General features: G+C 38.2%; 1 protein-coding gene across 1 annotated transcript; it reads right to left on the reverse strand.

Annotated features, from left to right (window-relative positions):
* Positions 1-588: 588 nt before the first annotated feature.
* LOC103983587 (bifunctional aspartokinase/homoserine dehydrogenase 1, chloroplastic) lies at positions 589-22,897 on the reverse strand. Its single transcript, XM_009400824.3, has 19 exons — positions 22,633-22,897; positions 22,438-22,503; positions 19,160-19,221; positions 18,220-18,594; positions 11,044-11,132; positions 10,660-10,963; positions 9,003-9,055; positions 8,698-8,912; positions 8,498-8,585; positions 8,307-8,420; positions 6,400-6,498; positions 6,090-6,284; positions 4,886-4,968; positions 3,100-3,325; positions 1,917-2,062; positions 1,670-1,805; positions 1,406-1,489; positions 1,242-1,334; positions 589-1,144 (listed from the first exon to the last, which is right to left on the reverse strand). The coding sequence occupies exons 1-19, from the start codon at positions 22,740-22,742 to the stop codon at positions 899-901; spliced, it is 2,784 nt and encodes a 927-aa protein (XP_009399099.2). The 5' UTR covers positions 22,743-22,897; the 3' UTR covers positions 589-898.
* Between the last annotated feature and the right edge of the window lie 246 nt (positions 22,898-23,143).

A 23,143-nucleotide genomic window follows, 5' to 3' on the forward strand; every position in this document is an offset into this window, starting at 1 on the left:
ACTCTTCCGACCACTCCCATCGAACTACTACTACCCAACAAGTGTCTGAAGAAGACGCAGAAACAACTTGCGTGACGTTTGTTCTTGGGACGACTAAACCACAGATCGCTCAAGTCAAGGGAAGAGCAAGAGAACTTTCTTGGTCAACCATGGAATCGTGAGGCAGAGCATGCATGGGTTCAAAGAGTCTCAAGAGTTTACCTCGAGTATTAATTAGCAGGTAGCTAACTGGAGACATCATGTACATTGAAAGGAAGTAGATGTTGAAAAGACAGGATTCAAACAAGTCAAAACTTGAGATCCGTGAATTACTCACAAACTTTGGGGATATGATCTTTTGTACTCCAAGGCAAGTTCCAATTAATGATGAGTTAGTGCTGAAGTAGTCAGATTTAACAGCAACAAACCATCAAGTCCAAATCCTAAGATTGTAAGCAAATTGTATATATTCACCGAAATGAGAGCCATGTTTACAAACAGCAGAAAACATACCAGTCAGTGCTTTGGCTGCATCGATGCCATGATGCTTTGTTGAAAATTGATATGCTTCTCGCAGTTATCCAACGGTGATCGATCGAGAAATGATGCTAGGAAACATTGCTTGTTCACTTTATTATTCTAATTCAAGGAGAAATGCAATTTGCAAAGACAGATCGAATGCAGGACAGTCAAGTCAATAGGATTTGATATAGACAAAAAAAAGGCCTGACAGCCATACGAGAGTATGTTACCCATGTGATATTACGTGATCGGAAATTTCATCTGTCGCACATTGTCATGCAACCGAAGCTCGAATGAGACAACTGGTTCCCGATGAAAGCTTAAGCTTTCTCTTTATCACCCACGGTATGGGGTGAAAGAATCGGAATTATCACTAAAATCATTGAAGATGTGGGCATTAAGATGGGGCACCAAGATAAGATGCCAATCTCAGAATATCGCTGAAAACTCCACCGGCAGTGACTTCTGCGCCAGCTCCAGGCCCACGGACAATGAGTGGCTGATCCTTGTATCGTGTGGTGGTGAAAGCTATAATGTTATCAGATCCAGACAGCTGCGCGAATGGGTGCTCTTTTTTGTATCTCCTTAATTCCACCGATCCTTTATCATTAACGACATCGACAACACCGACATATCTCAACACCTACATTTTTAAGACAAGTTAACGAGTCCATCTTGCAAGGAATTATTGTCTCAGAAAACAAAGATTGAAAAAAATGAAAAAGGATAAAATCACTCACCTCCCCTGAGGCTTCAGCATCATCTCGTTCATCTGACAATTCTTTGTCAAAGTTAGGGAGCTGCTGCATGTATTCATCTGACGAAGAACATGCCTACAAATACACATGTCAGAGAGCATCATACACAAGTTACAAGCCACAGCTGCAACCCTACATATTCTTACTCTTAATGGCTCTGGGACAAGGTTCTGGACAGGTATATCGGAAAGCTCAAGCTTAAGACCTGACTCTCTTGCAAGAATTATGACCTGCCATTGAAAGAAGCAAATTTAGTTCTAGCGGCTAATAAAAGACAATATTAACCCAATGAAAGCCAGTAAAATCATAGTTAATTACAGGTTCCAACAGTAATTTCATACAAAACCATCCTAATACAAACAAACATTCAGAATAAACTAGTCAATCAGGAAACAGAAATATATCCTCACCTTTCTGGCAACATCTGTTCCGGATAAGTCATCTCTAGGATCAGGCTCCGTATATCCAGCCTCTTTTGCTTCGAATACCGCTTCGCTAAAGGCTCGTGTACCTTTGAAATTGTTGAAAATATAACTCAAAGTTCCACTGCAATATTAACAGCAACCCAGGAAAATACAGGTGTCGATCATTCAGCCATGTGAAATTGTTTCTCTAAGTGCAATGATTTTTCATTAAATCTCTCGCTCTATGCATTACCTAAAAATGCCCTCGATATGCAAAATCTTGTCACCAGTTTCAAGAAGTCCCTGCAAACAGCTAATGATTGGGAGTCCAGCGCCAACAGTTGCCTCATAGAAGTAGTGCGTGTAGGATAGCCGCTGTAACGTCCTTAGTTTTAGATACTGCACATTGATGAAGCATGTCAGCATTTGTAATGAAATGTATGAGACATATGAGGAGTTGAAAGGGTAACCATAGAGAATTCAATGTCACCAACTTAAGGATTCTATAGAATTTCAAAATGATGAAGAAACAACTTACTAAGCTGCTATTTTGCTAATATTTAACTATAAAGCCTTCAAACTAGCTCACCTGATGGTCCCAAGTTTTGATCCATTCTTGACTTACAAAATCCAGAGAAGCAAAGAGGCAAAATTTTCATCTCTTTGCAAAAGTCAAAGGAAATAGTAAGATTGTACAGAGGTACACCAGTAGGGCAATGCCCAATATAGTCAGTGAGACAAGCCTAAGCTTAGAATAAAGATAATCTAACGTAGAATTGTTTCCACAAAAGAAACCTTTAGTGATTGGAGAACAAATAGAGTCCCCTCAATTATATAACTATTAGCAAACAAATTTCCAACTTATGCACTAACTCAAACAAAAATAAGGGAACTGGCATATTTTGTCGTCTATTCCAGAAGCACCTTGTGTCTTAAAAGAAATATGTTTTCAGAACACTTCCTGAGGCCTTTGGGTGCAAAAGAAACAAGCCTCTATCTATGAAGACCATGTAGCTAGTTATTTCATCATACAGAAGGTCCTAATTTAACTAAGTCCGTCTGTAATATAGTAAACTAATTAACTTCTAAAAACAGAAAGAAAAAGCTGATCTATCTTACTGGCAGACAAACATAGCCTGAAAACCATAGACAAAACATGAACTAAAGAAAGAAAGTTAAGCTCAAGCCTAAAATGTATGCCCACACATGCCTAGGCTAGTGATAAAAACTAGTGCCAACACGAACAATTAATATGAAGTTTAGTGCTCAAGTCATTGTAGTTCACTAAACTCCGCCACAAAGGATTAATAAAAGCATTACAAGTCAAGCAAGAAAATACAGAAAAAATGAGCTAAGAAAGCAGCACAAAAGTCAATTCACTGATGCAACAATGACAAGAAAATATTCCCATAAGAAAGGAGAAGGGATAAAATTACCCGATCAAGCGGTCCAGAATTTGCCTTTTTGTTAGGGGTAATGACATGGATGCCCTTTTGTAGCCAATCATAGTAGTGGTTTGCAACATTCGTATCAGCTGTGCAATCAACCAACACTGTATTTGGGAAAAAGTGATTTTCATTCACATGCTTAGCAAATTTGTCTAGATCAGCCACTTCAGCCTTTTCTTTCTGTATTTCTCGCCATCTACTCAAGTCTATTCCCCTGAAGAAAGCAGCAAATCTGAGGTTAGGAAGAGGATGTATAAACATGATTACGAACTTACCAAGTCTGCCTCAATTGTGACTGAAGCCAAAGCTGTTGTTTTCTAAATAAAACAGATTTGGACTGGGCCCCTAGGCCAATCTTCCCAAGGCAAATCCAAGGGGAAAGAGGAGTTACTACTTGTCAATTTGATTGGATTAGCTGATCTGACTGAAATTCAGCCAACTCACAACAACTTTGGCCCATTTCAGGGAGGTTCTGACTATCTAAATCACTTGGTATTAAGAAATAAACAATATTGTAGATGGCACTTGTCTATCTTACAATGGATGGCCAAAAACATGTCCTGAAAAAATTCCCAGGACCTTTTTCTTTTAGCATCTAGAAGCAAAAATGATTGACAACCACCAGTTTATTTACTCCGATGGGAGCCAGTCCTCATCTTTGCTCCTGCCTTATCAGCTACACTTCCACTTTATTTACTCCCACTTCTATGTAGTTTTGCTGATTCCCATTCATCTAATTCACCTCACTTTTCTATCGCATTATCTGCACAGCTATCTTCCCAAGACATCATACTTAGCCAATGTTTTGTTCCTTTCTCCATTCTTTTACACCATGCATTCTCTTTTCACAATTATCCTGCCACTCTGATTTCTCCCATCTTATACAAAAACAACTTGTTTCAACCTTTTCAAGCTGCTTAATACAAATTTAGGTTGATGAATGATGATTGAACCAATATAACAAATGTCTAAAGGTTTATCATCTTTTTTCTTTGATATATACTCATAATTCATAATGTATTACTCCATTATCTTGATTATTTTTGCATTTTATTCAAGGTTTCAAAGTTTCAACCAACCCAATACCGATTTCAGCAATCAGTCAGACTAGTACAATATCAGTATACCAATATGTACCTCCAATATCAATAAATAAAAAATAAAAACCAACCAGTGACAACCTCCTATACGGTCTGGCACTGGCCATTTGGTCAGACCAGTAAATACAAATCCGTAGATTCTGATCCGACCAATATTTGAAACCTTCATTTAAAATATACCTTTATTTAAATTAATACACAATTGCAGAGGCACTTGCATCCTAGTAAGCATAACTCAAACCAGCTACTATGATAATTAGAATAACACAACATAGTTGAGAAAATCCCTCTATAAAAAGACTTAATCGATCAATGAAACAGTATGAAAATTAAAATAACACAACCTAGACCATGGAGATAGTTCTTGCTTCTTGATTAATGGAGCAGGGAGTGATTAAAACATAATTTTTCCTCAACATCAGCTTAAGTCTTAAAAAGTCCAGAAAAGAGGTTACTCCTACCATAGTAAGCCATTAGCTCTGATTTTTTTATATTTATTTTTTTTCCTTCACTGCTTCTCTTTTAGGTGTGGGAATGAAAGTGAACTATTAACATGCCTTATAGAGGTACCAGTTCAATTGATGGCATTTTACTAGTCCAAGACTCCAAATGAAAGTGAACTATTAAATAGATGAAGTATAAAAACAGGGACTTGCTCAGGTTTACTAGCTTACATGTCACTCAAAATCATTGTCTGTGAACCAGTGATACCCATGACACGCAGATCAATGTTGAACTTTTCCTTGAGAGCTGCTGCCTGCAAATTGACATGTATAACATTTCATTTAGTGCCAGAATGTAGTTCAAATCATCAAGAGAACTCATAAAATCATAAAAAGATAATATGCCACGAGTTATAGATACCGAAGGCAAGATAACAGGTGTACCAGACTTGGGAAGCTTAATGCCATATGTTAATAGAAACTATAGATTTAAGTAATTAAAAGTCAACGATACCAGAAACTTGAGCACATTGAGTGTACATGAATAATGATGTATAATAAGCTGCAGTGGTAATCTTATTATCTGGCATGTAGTGAACCAACAATAGTAAAAACAAATGAACAAGAAAAATCTCCAACGATATGGTTGAATTAAATAAATAGTCAAAGGCATAGAGGCTGGGAACATCTACAAGAGTCCAACCTCCCACAGGAAATCTACCATCAATAATTCAAACTTAGTTATGCAAAGAGAATCCAATGAGATGAACTCCTAAATATGCTCTTTTAACACAGTCTATACAGCCATGTGCCTTTTGTTTCTGCAATATTTCAACCAACCATCATGTAATCCAAAATCTCCCGTCAAACATGATTAAGTTCACAGGGGCACATGAATCAACTCTCATACCCACTCTTAATTCAATTCACTTCATGTCGATGATGGTTTTTCCTTCAATCAACAGTTACATTTTAGTTGAAGTATAAACAGAAAGAAAAAATTATCCAGAAGTTTCTGATCGAAAATCCTTCATGAACAATCAAGTCACTAAGCTTTTCAAATGATGAATAAATAAACTGTTGTCCAGAAACCTTCAATAAATGGAAAAACAGAAAAAAAAAAAAAAAAACACTTCAATCTTATGCATTGTTCAGCAGAGTTAATATCATAAACAAAGTAATTCAGATATAGAATATCAAAAATCTTGAACATATGTTTAACTTAAATATTAATAATTTTTTATAATTTCAGCATTGGAGCAACATAATGATTTTTTTTTATATGGGAAGAAATTTCCAAATCCAAGCAAGAAAGACACTTGCAAAAATAAATCATCATGGACCTTTTATCTCATTACTAACAGGAAATCTTGTCAAACAAACATATTAGTCAGTTTTAAAATAAAAATAATAATACAGCTATGTTTTCAATAACCTGATCCCTTAGCTGATCCAGCAGCGTTCCACCAATTAGACCTGGTCCAATGATACCCATGGCTAATGTTGTTTTTGAAAGGTAGAATCTCGAGTGAACAGCCCTTAGAGCTCTTACACAATCTTCTTGCTTCAGCACAACAGTTATGTTGTACTCACTGCAACCTTGAGCAATGGCTCGCACATTTATGTTAGCCTGGAAGACAAAAAATTTATAAAGTGCTCGAGGTAACAAGCAACTCCAGTATGTCAAAGTAATCATTTCATTATGATCCACATTTAATAACTATTAGAATGCAGTACAGAAATACCTTCGCTAGTGCATCAAAAAGCGTAGCACTAACTCCAGGGGTGCTGGCCATTTTATGGCCAACAGTAGCCAAAATGCTACACTTGGGAATGACCTCAACCTGAACAAGGTATAACGAACCAGAGGTTATAGATAGGAAAAAGACATTTAAATTGTCCAGAGCACAAACTAAGCAAAGACAGTAGTAGTTTCTGCAATAGATTACAAGGATATGGTAGGAGCATGAGAAAAACCTTTCTCTAATTTATTTGCCATGTTTATGATCATTTAGTTCTAATGTGTCATCTATCTTTAATTCTAGGCTAGTGTTAGACAATAATCTGATTCACATTATCTGAAGCAGCATCTTGGAGACTTGAAGATGGCTTAGCAACACAGGTGATGTGAAGAAGCAACAGCAGAAGGATAAACAAACATGAAGAAAATAGCAAACAAAAGTAATGCAATGACGCATAATTTATTCGTATGTTCTAACCAAGCCATGCACTTGCTTTCTGACTAAACATACAATATGGTCTCGATGGTTCCATCCAATAACTAACAAGCACCATATGGAAGTATGCAGCTATCTGTAATTTAGGTTTTGTAAAAAGGCAGACACCAAAAATATTGACATGCACAACATTGCCTACTGTTCACCATCAATTTCAACTAGCATATAGCAAAAGAAGACAAGGGTGTGTTTGGCTTAGTATCTCAAAAGGTATTTTGCAACTCTAAAAGCAAAAAAAAAAAAATCCTTTTGTAAAATTTTACAGGTCTGATAGCCCTTTTTTAGAGGGGCTTCCAGGAGAAATTAAGAAAATCCAAAGAAATCAGGACGTCCATCTGACTTCTCTGGAAAGAACTTATCCTAGATCCTCTTTTGAATCTGAGGCCAATCACGTTATAGGCCTTCACACATATCACCATCAATTTATCATAATAGCTACTAACATGACCACCACTGTCACCCTCTCCACACCACTTGGCCAACACCACCACTATTCACCACCATCACCACTAGTCATCAATGCCGCCACTGCCGTCACCATCACCCACCGCCACTATCTCCGCCAGCATCAACATTGCCGCTGCCACCATCGATGCCACCACCACCACTAATGTCACTGACCATAACGACTATTGCCATCATTACAAACAACACCTCTATTCTCACCTCCATCATCACCACCGCTATCACCGTAATTAGTCAATGCCATTATCATCACAACTATTATCCTCATCATCACTATCTCTATCCTCTACCACAACAAACCATCACCACAACTAATCACAACCACCAAATAACATTATCAATACTTTGAAGCCACAACCACGAACACCATTATGACAACCACTATCACCTTTATTTGCCATCATCACCACCTTCATGGCTACCATAGCTTCTGTCACCAATACTGTCATTGCCTCCACTGGGCACCACCACTACCAACAGCACATACCACCATCGCCATTGCCATCACCACCACTACCACACTAGCACCATAATAGACATTTCCATCATGAGCATTGTTACAGACATCATAATCATCAACCACCACAACCACCATCATCTCCACCATGACCACCCTCGCCATGGCCACCACCTCGACCTCATCTACTGCTATTATTTGCATTTAATCTACCAACAATTATCGAGAAGCACTTCACTAAATGTTTTTTTCGATAAGTCACTTCACTAAATGTTTGTTTGATAGAAAGGCATTTCTTAAGTTTAGACCATTTGTTATGAAACAGTAATCACAAGTATGGAAGCACATCCAGAAATTAGTTTCCTAAGAAGATTTTTCAAAGCTTCTTTTTAAAACAGAAGAAACGATACCAAACACACCCAAAAAGGACTTAAACAAAATAAAAAATATAAATCACTTCAAGTAGATTTCTGAAAAGAGAAAGGTTGCAGACCTTAGAAAGTCTCCCTGCATCTAAAGCTTGTTGGAACCTAGAGTGTAAGGCAGCAGAAACTGCTTTGACTTCACTTTCTGGCACAGCAAAACAAACAGAATGTTCACTGCTAGCCTGCATGTAAACAAATAATTTAAATGGAACTTCTTAAAAACAAAAAAATCAGGTAATAAGAGATAGCATAGGAATACCTGCGAAATCATGATAACGTTGGCTCCGACATCTTTTACAGTGCCAAAAATTGCACTAGCTGTGCCAGGAATACCAGCCATCCCAGTTCTATCAAAAACAAAGTTTTAAGGGTTAAAAAATTGATTAATTGAACTATTGAATAATGTTAAACAAGCAGAAAAAAACATCAAGAAAAATGCACCATAACAAGTCAATTTACCCTTCAACGTTAACAAGTGCCAAGTTATCTATGGTAGCAAATGCTTTGACAACAGAATCCAAGCTCTTTCTATCTTGATTTTCGTTCACAGGCTGCTGGCAAATTTTTGTTCCAGGAGCAGAGAGATTAAAAATATTTCGTATCAAGATAGGAATGCTATGCTTCATCACCGGGATGATTGTACGCGGATGCAAAACATTTGCCCCAAAGTATGACTGCAAAGGAATATAAATTTTCAAGTCATGAAGTACTTCTCCCTTCTGAGATAACAGGTGGACAATTTTAGAACTAAAATGAGTGCTCACCATTTCCCAGGCCTCTTGGTATGACAATGTCCTCAATATCACAGCCTCACTAACTGCACATTGAAAAAAGGTCATGAGTACTAAATTACTAATAACCAAGGGTCCAAAAAGAGGCTGAACTGCTACTTACCAACTGGTACTTCCCAGCCCAACCAGGCACCCAGACCAGGCAATTTCACCCTGGCCTTTTTTATATTTTATATATTTTTTAATCTGGACAGCCTGCTGCCTGTGAACAGCTGTTGACTGTCAACAGCAGTAGCAGGAATTTCTTTCCTGGGGTGGGGGATGGGCACAGAAAGAAGTATGCTTTTCGGGCTACCAGCCTCCTCTCCTCTCTCCTTTTTTTTTGTCCATGCCGACCAGTATGCTAGTATATCATGTGTCAGTATAATGATTCATATCAGACCCATAGTGGTTTGGACTGGTCATAGATCGATATGGATCTTGAAACCTTGGTAATATATTTTTGAAATTAGACATCTTGAAAATCACCTGGAAGCATCCACTAAAAAGACATTTGATTCAAGAATAACAACTATTTTGTACTAAGCTACAACAAATAAGTCATCTCATTTTTGTTGGGATTTAAAATATCAGACAAAAGAATATTGATCCCTATGTTTTCCTAAAGTAATGGTATAAGTTAGTCTGTTAAGTTACATCGTTTGACTGGATAAGTATTTATCTGCCTTGTTAGCATAAGTACCACAAAAGTTTGTTTGACAAGTTATTATGAGATAAATTCCTACTCCAATACGTACTAGTGTAGCGACATACTGTGCGACAAGTCAGAGAGAATAAAAAACTTTTGTGGTACTAGCCTTTTCTGAAAATCAATATGTACCAACATACTAACATATGGTACATCGATACTGCCTGACAAGGACAGCCATGCTTTGCCGACTAGTGATATCAGTCCTTAGGCTACCTCGTTTGTACCGATCGGTACTGGCATACTATGTGTAGGTATGTCGATAAATATAGATTTTCAAAAAATGATTGGAAAATATAAAAAATCGCTTTCTAGGATTTTTCCCTAATCTATTAGTATATAAATTGTATTTAGATAAGAATAAAGTGTATCTAAGCATAGATGAACATGTTATAAGGAAGAAAAATTGAATTTATCTTATTGGATCCATCAAGGAGCAACTTTGTCGCACGAGTAAAAGTTGCTTCCATTTATCTTGAGTTAGCCAATAAGGAACTTTAATCACAAGTAAGACCGTGAGAAAGAATGAAAATATGAGAATGAATGAAAGCGAGTAAAAGAGGGTGAGGGAAGAGGATTTAAAGCTCCAAAAGAGGCCCCCATAGTCAATTTGGCCATTGGGGTCAAATTATACCTGATTTTGGGTCGGTATCGGTCAAATTCCAATTAGCATCGGGCCATCAGCCCATATCAAATGATACAAGACAAGTTCCAACAGTACCGACTGATACATTCCCTGTATCGACCGATACATGAACATTTTTCAGCGTATTGCTCTAAATGGGCTGCCAGGTACATACCAGTCAGCCCATGGACTGATACCACCAGTTGGCATAACACAGCGGTCCGTGCTTATTAAAACTTATTCAAGCATATACAAGATAAGTATAGCGGTCCATGCTTATTAAACTTCTTCAAGCATATCCAAGATAAGTATCAAACCTTTACTAGGATCTGCACTATATACACCGTCAACGTCAGTCCAGATAGTGACTTGTCGGGCCTTAAGAAGAGCACTTAGTATGGCGGCTGAGAAGTCACTTCCATCTCTTTTCAAAGTAGTGGGAATATTTTGAAGTGTACTAGCAATGAACCCAGTAGCAATAATGATATCAGCAGGCTTTTTTAAAAACCACTTCTCAAGTCTCTTCTCTGACTCTATATAATCAGGATCAACTTGATTGGAGCTGGTAGGATTGACAATAAGGACATCTCTTGTATCCATCCAACAACAAGGCCTTCCATGCTGCATAGCAGAGAAAGATCCTGACGTCATTATAAGTTTATTACATCCAGCAAAAATAATTGTCTCACAATATGAAAAACCTTTTTTATTGTATATGACAGCATTTGGGCAGACCATAATTCTCCATGACCAACAACAAAGTCTGAAAAAGATTCTGTGGCATGACCAGCTGCAAAATATAGCATAAAAGTCAAAATTATCATCAATTCAAATCATAATTGCAGAAGAAAACAGAAGTGTCCAAAGATTGGGAGCTATGAACATAACTTTAAGCCAAGTAGCACACATCTAGAACCAATATCACCAACAGGACAACAGAAAAATAAATGTAAACTCAACAAGAACTCCTGAAACTGCCAAACAATTACATTCTAGTCCATGAATCTGTATATGACTTATATAGACCTCTTATACACCAGGGTAAATTGTTAACCTGCTTTCAGAAATTTTTTAAGTGAATTTCAACAGGGATCACATCCTTTAGTCAAATCCACAAGGATAAACAAGAGCAATGCCTTCATATGTGCCTACATGTCACGCTTGCTGTTTCGATAATGATGGTAGTGTTAGGACTCTAGCTATGAGAGTCCTAATTGAGAGGGACATTCTGTTAGGACTCTAGCTAGGAGAGTCTTAATTGAGAGAGACATTCATGTAGGAGGTTGTTTCTTAGAGAAAAATAAGGAGTTGTAAAGGAATAGGAGTCTTGAGTAGGAATTCTATTAGGAGTTGGTTAGAAGTAGGAGTCTTGAGTAGGAGTCCTTATTAGGAGTTAGGGTTTAGAAGCCCTATAAATAGTCATGTATTCCTCCTCTTTTTATAAACAATAGATGAATCTTTTCTGCAGCTTTCGAGCAGCAACTTGGAGGGAGGAACCCCTATAGAGTTCCAAGGAGGCCGATCCCCTAAAGAGATCAACCCCAAGTTTAGAATCTGCAAGGGTTCTAACACCTGGTATCAGAGCAGCGTTCTTGGCATCTCGCTGCCCTTCCACAGCCATCCATCAACCCTCCACAACCGCCCAAAGCAATTCCCACAATTGCTTAAAAGATCGTCGCCAAATTCCACCGTCATCTCCACCACCACAGATCATCCTTTGATCTCCTCGTGAATTGCAACAGGTTCTGGTTTCCTACCTTACTGCTGCTGCAATTTAGTTATCCCTATTCGAAAATCCAAAAAAAAAAAAAAAATTGTTCCTATATTACTGCAAATTTTCATCGTAAGTTGCTGAAATTTTTCGACGAGAATTATGTTATCGCAACTTACACCAATTTTCTTGCTGTTACTGCCGAAATTTTCTTGATTAAATTGGACATCCTTGCTGTCATATAAACTGAGATATTGCTGTCAAATCCCTCCTCAAATCTCTCAAATTTTTTGTGGAGATTTCGTCGAGAAACCGTTGTTTCTTCGACGATAATTCTGCTCTTACAAGACAACATAATTCTGCAGCAAACTTTCACCGATTTCTATCAAACCTATACATGCCTTTAACCCGTCAACAAAAGAGATATCTTAACATCACAGATTTGGAATCGTATACTATGGCATCTGATGAGGCAATCAATGCTAAATTTGAAGCCTTTGAGGCACGAATGGAGGATAAGATTCGGACTCTCCTTACCGAATTCAGTTTGGGCCGACCACCAAGCCCGAAGAAATCACATCAAGGAGAGAGCTCTAACCAATCACATCATGCCCAAAGAGATGACTTCCAAGAGAGGGGAGGCTCTATGGCCGACCGCAACTATTCGCGCATGAGAGTGGACTTCCCTAGATGGGAAGAAGGAGACCCAATTGGTTGGATCTCGCGCACGGAGCGATATTTTCGGTACCATAAAACTGCGGATGCATCCATGGTGAAAATTACAGCTATACATCTTGAAGGGGATGCCATACAATGGTTTGACTAGTTTGAACGCACTTATGGAGTCCTTTCATGGCGACAATTCAAAGAAGGACTACTGATCCGCTTCAGACCAACTTATTACGAGAACATTGACGGACAACTAGCAAAGATCCGACAAACCTCCACCATTCAGGAGTACCAGACCAGGTTTGAAAGGTTATCTAATCAAACTCGTGATTGGTCTGAAAAATAGTTATTGGGGACCTTTATTGAGGGCTTAAAGCCGGAGATCCGGGGAGAAGTTAAGGCACGACAACCTTACACGCTTATGACAGCCATCTCTTTCGCACGACTTCAAGAGGAGCGATTGAACCATGAAGCCCGGAGGACTAGGATCACTCCACGACCTACGAAAAGGTTAACAAGAGAAGAACTTCGGGAGCGATCTGCGAAGGGGTTATGTTGGCATTGCGACTAGCCGTGGAGCCGCGAGCATCGCTGTAAAAAAGGTAGACTTCTTATGATTGAACCAGTAGAAGAAGAGGTCATTGAACATCCAAAAGAGAGCCTTGAACATGAAGAAGAAGATATGGAAGAAGAGCCACAGCCGACCGACATTACAGTACACGCACTAGTCGGCTACTCAAATCCGCAAACGATGAAAGTTGGAGGCCTTCTTAAACAACGGCCGATCACTGTTCTTATCGACACGGGTAGCACTAATAACTTCCTGAATAGTAAGGTTGCTGCTCGGATGGCACTGTATATTGAAGGTTGCAGCAAGTTCGATGTAAAGGTTGCCGACGGCAAAATCCTAAAGTGCGACCAAAGATACCCGCAGGTGAAACTATTACTGCAAGACCAAGAAATTATCACCGATTTCTTCCTCCTACCAATCGATGACTATGAGGCAGTGCTTGGTATAGAATGGCTGACTACACTATGTGATGTCTCTTGGAACTTTTCTAAATTAATTATGAAATTCTACTGTAAGGGCAAACAGATCATCCTACGCGAGAAGCGCGAAAGCAATGTTACCACTGTTTCGACCCAACGAATGGAGAAAGTTTTACACAAGGTAAATGGTGGCTTTTTGATGCACCTCCAGCAGCAACCAGAGGGGAAGAAAATAGAAATTGAAGATCAAAATCTTGCCCAATTGCTTACTGAATTTGCCGACATATTTGCTGAACCGCGCGGTCTTCCTCCTTCTCGGCAACATGACCATCGAATTCCAATCCTTCCGTGCAAGCCACCAGCGAACACTCGACCGTACCGATATCCTCACCTCCAGAAAGATGAAATTGAAACGATCGTAAAGGAGATGCTTGAAACAGGGGTGATTCGGCCAAGTTGCAGCCCCTATTCCTCACCGGTGCTACTTGTACGCAAGAAGGACGGAACTTGGCGGATGTGCATCGACTACCGAGCTTTAAATGGTATCACCGTCAAGGACAAATACCCAATACCAGTGGTGGATGAACTTCTTGATGAATTGAAAGGGGCTCGAGTCTTCACGAAGTTGGACCTCCGATCCGGTTACCACCAAATTCGGGTATGTGACGATGACATTCCAAAAACTGCATTTCGCACACATTATGGCCATTATGAATTCTTGGTAATGCCTTTTGGACTCACTAATGCTCCTTCAACCTTTCAAAGTCTCATGAATGATATATTTCGAAGCTTTCTTCGTAAATTTGTGCTGGTATTTTTCAATGATATTCTCGTTTACAACCCTTCTCTTGAGACTCACTTTCAGCATTTACGGATTGTTTTGATGATCATTCGAGAGAATACTCTTTTTGTTAAGCAACCAAAGTGCAGCTTTCTCCAGCAAAAAGTAGAGTACCTTGGGCAAATAATATCAGAAGGAGTGGCGGTAGACCCAACAAAAATTAAGACAATGCAAGGCTAGCCGAAACCTACAAACGTGAAATTACTGCAGGGGTTCCTTGGACTAACGGGCTACTACCAAAAATTTGTTAAGGACTATGGGAAGATCAATGCACCACTCACTTCTTTACTGAAAAAAGATGTTTTCTAATGGTCGGACAAAGCCTCTACTGCTTTCGACAAACTTAAAGCAACCATGACAACGACGCCGGTGCTTGCACTACCAGATTTCAATAGACCCTTTATCATTGAGGCCGACGCATCTGGAGTCGGAATTGGAGCCGTTCTCATGCAAAATGGTCGGCCACTCGCATACACTAGCAAGGCATTATCTCCCTCCCATCAAAACATGTCAGTATATGATAAGGAGATGCTTGCCATTGTACACGCAGTAACGAGGTGGAGACCCTACCTGATCGGCCGGCGATTTCAAATTAAAACTGACCATAAAAGCCTCAAGTACTTTTTGGAGCAAAAGATATCATCCTCTGAGCAGCAAAAATGGGTAACCAAACTTCTTGGATTTGATTATGAAATTATTTACAAAAAGGGGAAAGAAAACGTTGTTGCAGATGCACTCTCACGGCTACCTGAACAAGCTAAGGTTTCAGCCATCTCCCTTCCTACCATCGGTCTCCTCGAGGACATTAGGGAAGAATGGAAGAAGGATCCAGAGATCAGCAACATCATAAAAAAATTGGAGGAGGATCCAAGTGCAATAGCCCACTACACCTGGGATTCGAGGGATCTACGCTACAAAGGTCGCATTGTGCTTATACCTGACTCCCCTTGCATCACAATCATCTTGCATGAAATGCACTCCATACCTTCAGCAGGGCACTCTGAATTCCTAAAAACCTACAAAAGAGTGAAGCAAAATTTTTATTAGAGAGGGATGAAAAAAATTATTGCTGAATATGTGGCTCAATGTGATGTGTCAACAGCACAAGGGTGAAACTGTGGCAAATCCAGGGAAGCTACAACCACTACCCATACCAGACTCAATGTGGACTGACATCTCCATGGACTTCATTGAAGGGCTGCCATCTTCCAAAGGTAAAAGCACGATTCTCGTGGTGGTTGATCGACTTACAAAATATGCTAATTTTTGTGCTGTGAGAAATCCCTACACTGTTGCTAGTATTGCCCAGATTTTCATAGAAAATATTGTTAAACTGCATGGGATGCCAAGGTCCATCGTAAGTGATCGTGACAGGATCTTCACTAGTAAATTTTAGACCGAGTTATTTTAGTTACAAGGCACCAAACTCAAGATGAGCACAGCGTATCATCCACAAACTGACGGCCAAACAGAGGTGGTAAATAGGTGCTTAGAGACGTACCTCCGGTGTTTCGCTAGCGATCGACCAAAAGAGTGGGCGAAATAACTTCCCTGGGCCGAATGGTGGTATAATACTACATATCATTCATCTACAAAATGTGCCCCTTATGAAGCATTGTATGGTCGACCAGCCCCTGTGATTCCAAAGTATGTAATTAGCTCGGCCAAGGTAGATCAGGTTGACCAAGAATTGATTGATAGGGACAAACTCTTACAACTATTAAAAGATAATCTCTCTACCGCTCAAGCCAGAATGAAGCAGCAAGTCGACACATAACGAAGTGAAAGAGAATTTTCAGTGGGAGATTGGGTTTATCTTCGCCTACAACCATACAAGCAACTCTCTATCAACACTCGAGCCTCCATGAAGCTATCCCCACATTTTTATGGGCCCTATCATATCACAGAGCGTATTGGAGCCGTGGCGTACAGACTTAAATTACCTAAGGATGCCAAAATTCACCCTGTCTTCCACGTATCATGCCTAAAGCCCAAGTTGGGAGAACACGAGTCACCCCAGATCCAACTGCCCAACACAACTGAGGATGGAGTTATTCAAGCCCAACCACAAGCCATCCTCGATCGCAGGATCGTGATGCGTCGCCGACATCCATCTACTGAAGTACTAGTGTATTGGAATAATCTACCACTTGAAGACGCCACATGGGAACCATATGAGGAGCTGAAGACCCGGTTCCCTGAGTTCATGGAATCTCAGCCTTGAGGACAAGGCTGATTTGAAGAGGGCGGGTCTGCTAGGACTCTAGCTAGGAGAGTCCTAATTGAGAGGGACATTCTGTTAGGACTCTAGCTAGGAGAGTCCTAATTGAGAGGGGCATTCATGTAGGAGGTTGTTTCTTAGAGAAAAATAAGGAGTTGTAAAGGAATAGGAGTCTTGAGTAGGAGTTCTATTAGGAGTTAGGTTAGAAGTAGGAGTCTTGAGTATGAGTCCTTATTAGGAGTTAGGGTTTAGAAGCCCTATAAATAGTTATGTATTCCTCCTCTTTTTATAAGCAATAGATGGATCTTTTCTGCAGCCTTTGAGCAGCAACTTGGAGGGAGGAACCCCTATAGAGTTCCAAGGAGGCCGATCCCCTAAAGAGATCAACCCCAAGTTTAGAATCTGCAAGGGTTCTAACAGGTAGTCAATTGTATATCTTTTGTAATCATAATTTTAATAACTAAAAAACATTTTTGGATAGTTATAACTCTAATGGAAACTGAAAGCTTTTACCAAGCATTTTTTAGGCTAGCTAATTATAAAACTGTTGAACGACGAAAGTTTCATGTTAATGAACACTCTACTAACTCTTATGTTTGTATTCTAGTACATTCCCATATATATATGTGTATATATATGTACATGTATATATATGTATACATGCACGTGTGTGTATATATATGTATATATATATATATATGTGTGTGTATGTATGTATATATGTATATATGTATATATGTGTGTATATATGTATATATATATGTGTATATATGTATATATATATATATATATATATATATATATATATATATATAGTTCCTTCTTAAACTAATTATTCACCGAGTTTCAAATGAAAATAATAGACAGATTTGATAGCAACCATGTATTTTAATCATAATGGATTATTATTAATGATTTACTAATCCCATGCATCACACAAGTTAAAAACATTAGCCATCAATAATAATCTTCTAGGCATCATCTACATGATTTTCTAGATTGGATTAAATTGACACATAAAACGGACACTTCTCAAACAAATCAATGTCCAGATTGCTAAGAGTTACCCCTTTAGCAATTTCTGAATTGGATATGCTAGAAACTAGAAAACGTGTGCAATTGTAATATGTTTATGTGTATTCTTAGACAAGCAAGTCTATCATATAAGCTATACCTACGAAGAATTTCAGACTTCCAAAAGAAGTTGCTCAGAGTTGCAGACAATGTAATCTTAAATCCTGAATCTGATCATCTAACAAACAAATAAATACATAGTAAATTTGCAACTATCTTGCAAAAATATTAGGATGAAAAGTCAACCATCAGGAACGTAAAACTGGTTAGTACAAATTATCAAGAAATCAATGTAGCAGTTTCCAGTTGGCTTGGCTAAAGTAGAAGTTAAATGGAAAAAAGAAAGCAGCACAACAGACATAATTTATAACCTATATAAATGGCGCGAAGCATTGTTTTCAGGTTACTAATGTCATTATGCAATTGCGATAAGAATCTGGCAAGATCCTCTCCATCAAGAAGCTCTGATGCTGTTAACTTGTGCTTTTTAAAAACGTTATCAATTGCTGATATGTAAGAGTCATCCCTTGATGAAGCCTTGTTGACCAGTTCATACATCATATCTGTCACCTTTGACATTGCAGAAACAACTATTAACTTTCTTTCAGTCGAATCACTCAGAACTATATCAGCAACACTCTGAATTCTTTTGGAGGTGCCCATACACGTCCCACCAAATTTATGAACAGACCACATGTCACCTTTTGGAAGAGAAGGATTCTCTATGGATTGCTCAAGAGAAATATCTGCTTGACAAGAAGAAATGGAGAAACCTATTGTCAACATGTTACTAAAAAACTACAAGGAATTGATGTAGGACTATTTATTAAAATAGAAGCATGAGGTACTTCACCACATGGTATGATAGTACAAGGCATCAGTTCCATCTGAGCAACCATTTCATGAAGAAAGTCAAGTAAGGCAATGACATAAAATGCTAAAATACAAGAATCTTGAGAAGGAAAAGTTGCATCAAAAAATAGTATACAATACTTAAGTTACGGAGAAAGAAAGAGAACTCAGAGTTTTAATAAGTGAAAAAGAATTAAGGAGACCACAATAGTTGCAGGCTATTATATGTAAAGTTAGGAAAAAGTTCCCAATAACAACTAAATGAAACCATGACTACAAATTTGAAAAGTTGTGGGACAATCATAATTGAACACATAACAAGTAAAAAAAAATGCAAGATATTGAATAAGAAGCGATCAATGTTGTACTAACATTAAAAAAGAGATTAACTTTCTAAAATATCAATAGAAATACTATACTAGTATATGATAACTTACAAAACTTGAACAAAGAAGGTACCTGCAATGGAAGCAAAGATTTGATTATTGGATCTACGCTTTCTAATCCTCTCAGAAACAATCCTGAAATGACAACGAAAGCACACACATTGAACAAATTTGAGAGACAATAGAGATTGGATAGACTATATGCACAATCATCAGAAAAGCATTGTTCAATAATCAAGAATACAATCCTGAAACAACAATGAAAGCACACACATTGAACAAATTTGAGAGACTATAGAATTGAAAAAGACTATATGTACAATCATCAGAAAAGCATTGTTCAATAATCAAGAATAAAATGGAACTAAAATTAGAGTAATGAATTGAATAAAAAGTTGGAAAATACAAACAAAACGAAACTACAAACATATAACTTGTCAATGGACTGTTGCGTATTAGAATGTTTTGTGCTTTTCCATCTACAGAATCAACATGGAACAACCATACAGTCGGCCACCTACCACTAGCAACTCCCACATGCCAGTCATGTGACAAAATGAAGTTTTCCTTTCCTCTTGGCCACTTCTAGCACCAACCATTCATCAAAAATCAACTCCATTGCAACTTTTGTCATACCTATACCCAAAAATCAGTTACTCATGCGACTACTACATCCACTGCCACCAACACTACCACTGTAGAACCATTGTCGTAGCTTTATCACCACAACCACAACCATAACAGCCAACTTCAGTTGTTGCCAACACCAAAAAGGCACAACAATCAAAGCCACTAAGCACGCCATGGTGAAGAACTTGACACCAGAACAAATTGTTGCTACCAGCACCATCACCACCAGCAGCATGAGTAAACCACCATGTCTGCTCTAGATTTTCTAGCTTAAGAATGAAAAAGAAATCATACTCATTAACAATATTTTAATTTCTAAAGAATATGTGTTACCAAAAGTATTATCTTTTTGCCTTGAAGAAAGATATCAAATGCCAAACACAGCCAAATTTTACCTAATGCAGCAAGAGATATATCTAATTGTTACGCAAAAAAAAAACACAAACCTTGTGAATCGCACAAGTAGTTATTCAACTATATGCTGTGTAAGTTTTATTACTGAAGTATGTAATGTGTCAGTGTAATTTTCAAAACCATTGCCACCATAAAACACAAAAAAAGAGATCAAGTGATTACATCTAGCTATGAATTCCCATATGGCAGATTTTCAATGTTCAGTTTGTTTTCTCATAAATTTGATGGCAATTAATCATTTATTAAAAAATCAATAACTATTACATATTCATAATACAGCTCTACAATCACCGGGCTATTTTTAGATTAACCTTCACAATTTGAGAAATACAATAAATGGGTACAAAAACCTGACTTCATCAAATACAATTTTAGAAATTTCTTTCTTTATTAAGGATCCTGGACTTCATCAAAAACCTGAACTTCAACTCCACCAGGATAACCATTATTGAGATAGTTCAACAAATTCTTGTATCTTGGTAATGTCTGCTTTTACCACAAACATAAATTTATCATTCAGATATGTCCGGAATCCTGAACCAATCTGGAGAAAATGTTCTGAAGAGTAAATGCTCAAGTAGAACCAGATATGTGATCCTGGAATGTACTGTCTAATCTTCAGAAACTAATCAACTACACAGATAAATATTCCGAATGAACTCCTAAAAGATAAAACAGTCCTTCCAATAAAGAACATAAGGAAAAACATGATCACTATCTAGCATAAATTTTTTTCAATTGAAGCTGATTTTGGATTCTGCAGTTGCCAAAGGAACCAAAACAACATAAAACTGCAACAATATTGGCTTTGCTGGGCTCTTTAAAAAAAAAAATAGGACTGAGAAACAACAAAATTCAGCAATCATGTCACATTAGAAATCTTTGGGATCTCAAATGAACCAAAATCTTCGCTCTTGAACAAGATGTGGAAAAAATACTAGAAGCTGAACAAGATGTGGAAAAATACTAGAAGCAAAAGAAAGTTCTTTATCTCATCTTGGCATGACATGATAGGTGCAAACAATTTTACAACCTAGTTTGTTCATGTAACCATGTACCAAAGCATTGCTGTTCAAGAGGTAATTCACATTAAGAACATGGGTCCTCATAAGATTTAAGGAGCTTAGGGCACACCACAAAATCTATTATTGAATAGCAGATACAATATCCGAGGAATCAGCAAATTGATATCCAGATCACATCAAAAAAAGTAAAAAAAAAAAAACATCAATACTGGAGCAGATAAACTATATCAGTATGGCCAAATCAATTAGGAATCACCTGGGGATATCTCAGATTAGCCCAAATCAATCAAGATCATAAGGAATTTCTCAAAACTCTGAAGCAGCCATTTTATTTAATTTCATCTTTCTTAAGGGCTTTGGTGTTACCTAGGGTCAACCATTAGCAAATAAAAAGAAGGGTCTCGAGAAACATTAAAAACACAAAAGAACTGGAAAGAGGTAGAAGAAACACAGATGCGGAAGTAGGGCTACATTGAACTTCTGGTATGTTTTTCGGCAGATATGCCAAGAATCCAAATTTGGACCCTTATTCAACTAATCTCGATCCTGATCTTTTAATCCTGAATCTTGAACTGCTACTTGTGATCTCGTAGCCCAATAAATGTGCCTATTCACATGGCTGTGCAATATTTCTTTCCTCTTTGTCTCCATTTTAGACTCTCTCCAAACACTTGAGCAGAACATGGCAATGGTTGGTGTATGGAATCTTTGCTTTGCATAGTATGATCATAATGCCCTTATTCCGTCACATTAAGATACATAATCTCTCTTCTAGATTTCTTCATATCACTATTCTTGGCGTGCCTTCAACTTGAGATTCATGTGCATTATTAGTTTCACATATAACATAAAACTCAGTAATTTTCATCTTGGCACAATATAAAAGCAGATGGTAGCTAATTTAAGTGGACAGGGAATTAAATTGATCTATCAATCAACATCTTGTCATAGCTTAGCCCAAATAAGATCTCCAGCCTTTTTCGTCATCATTGGTTGCTTTCTGATAGTTTCAACACTAGTGTTTACTTAAAAAATTAATATCAATTTATGGCACATATCAATCATCATCAGCCTATAAATGGTTTTAACTTCAACATCATAAGAATGTTGTAGAATCAACAAGGACCGAGATTTGTTTCTGAATATAAGACAGCCTACCCTAATTATGAGTCTTCTTCCGCTCATCAGACAAACAAGTTCTCACACTTTGATGGTTCTAAGTGGTTCGATCTACATACTACCATTATAACTTTCAACGAAGAAACGACCAGAAACCACGAACCTTGACCAACCAAGAGAGGAGCATCCTCTAGTCTTGCCACCATGCCGATCTTGGACGGTAGCCTGGCTGCATTACCCAAACCACGCATTTTTAGGAAGAAAATACAAGAAGACAAAATTCAACAAAAATGTAGAAAGGCAATCCCATTGCGCGGATCCGGATAAGTGGCTGTACGAGAACCTAAGAGTAGCAAACCTGATGGAGAGCCGGGTTCGCGAAGAAGGATCTCTGGAGCAGCGAGGAGGCAAATGGTGGAGGAAGAGAGCGGAGGACGGGCACGGGGTGGAGACTGCAGCTGTCCTCATATCGAACCCGGCTGCGTCGGGCGTCTTCGCCTCGCAGAGAAAGACGCGAAGGCTGCGGTGGACAAACCCTCTTCTCACTCCCCCTACACTAAATGACGCCCTCTGGTGCTTCCCGTTCGCTCGCTCGCAGGCTTCACATGAGGAAGAAACCCTTAAGAGACCACGTGGCGTTTTACGAATCTTGAGGCGTGGGTTCAATATCGAGCCGATTCATTACACCAACGGCGATTCCAACCATTAACTTTTCCGTGTCTCACGACAAATATATACGAAAGGCATATTATATTTATATATATATAGTTCATGTTGAATTTAATAACCCCACTTTAGTTAATTTTTTAACTATTTTAAATCTGTAAATACAAGTTGTATATAATTATTATTTTATATATATAAGTAAA

The sequence above is a fragment of the Musa acuminata genome, chromosome BXJ3-5, assembly GCF_036884655.1.
Source record: "Musa acuminata AAA Group cultivar baxijiao chromosome BXJ3-5, Cavendish_Baxijiao_AAA, whole genome shotgun sequence".
Taxonomy (NCBI): domain Eukaryota; kingdom Viridiplantae; phylum Streptophyta; class Magnoliopsida; order Zingiberales; family Musaceae; genus Musa; species Musa acuminata.

Excerpts from the sequence above, each read along its gene's own strand:
- LOC103983587 (XM_009400824.3), bottom strand. The coding sequence starts at position 22,742 with ATGAGGACAGCTGCAGTCTCCACCCCGTGCCCGTCCTCCGCTCTCTTC. Across the intron at positions 3,326-4,885 it reads ACAATGATTTTGAGTGACAT|GGGAATAGACTTGAGTAGAT; the intron begins GTAAGCTAGTAA and ends TGCTTTCTTCAG. Across the intron at positions 1,335-1,405 it reads TTGTCCCAGAGCCATTAAGA|GCATGTTCTTCGTCAGATGA; the intron begins GTAAGAATATGT and ends GTGTATTTGTAG.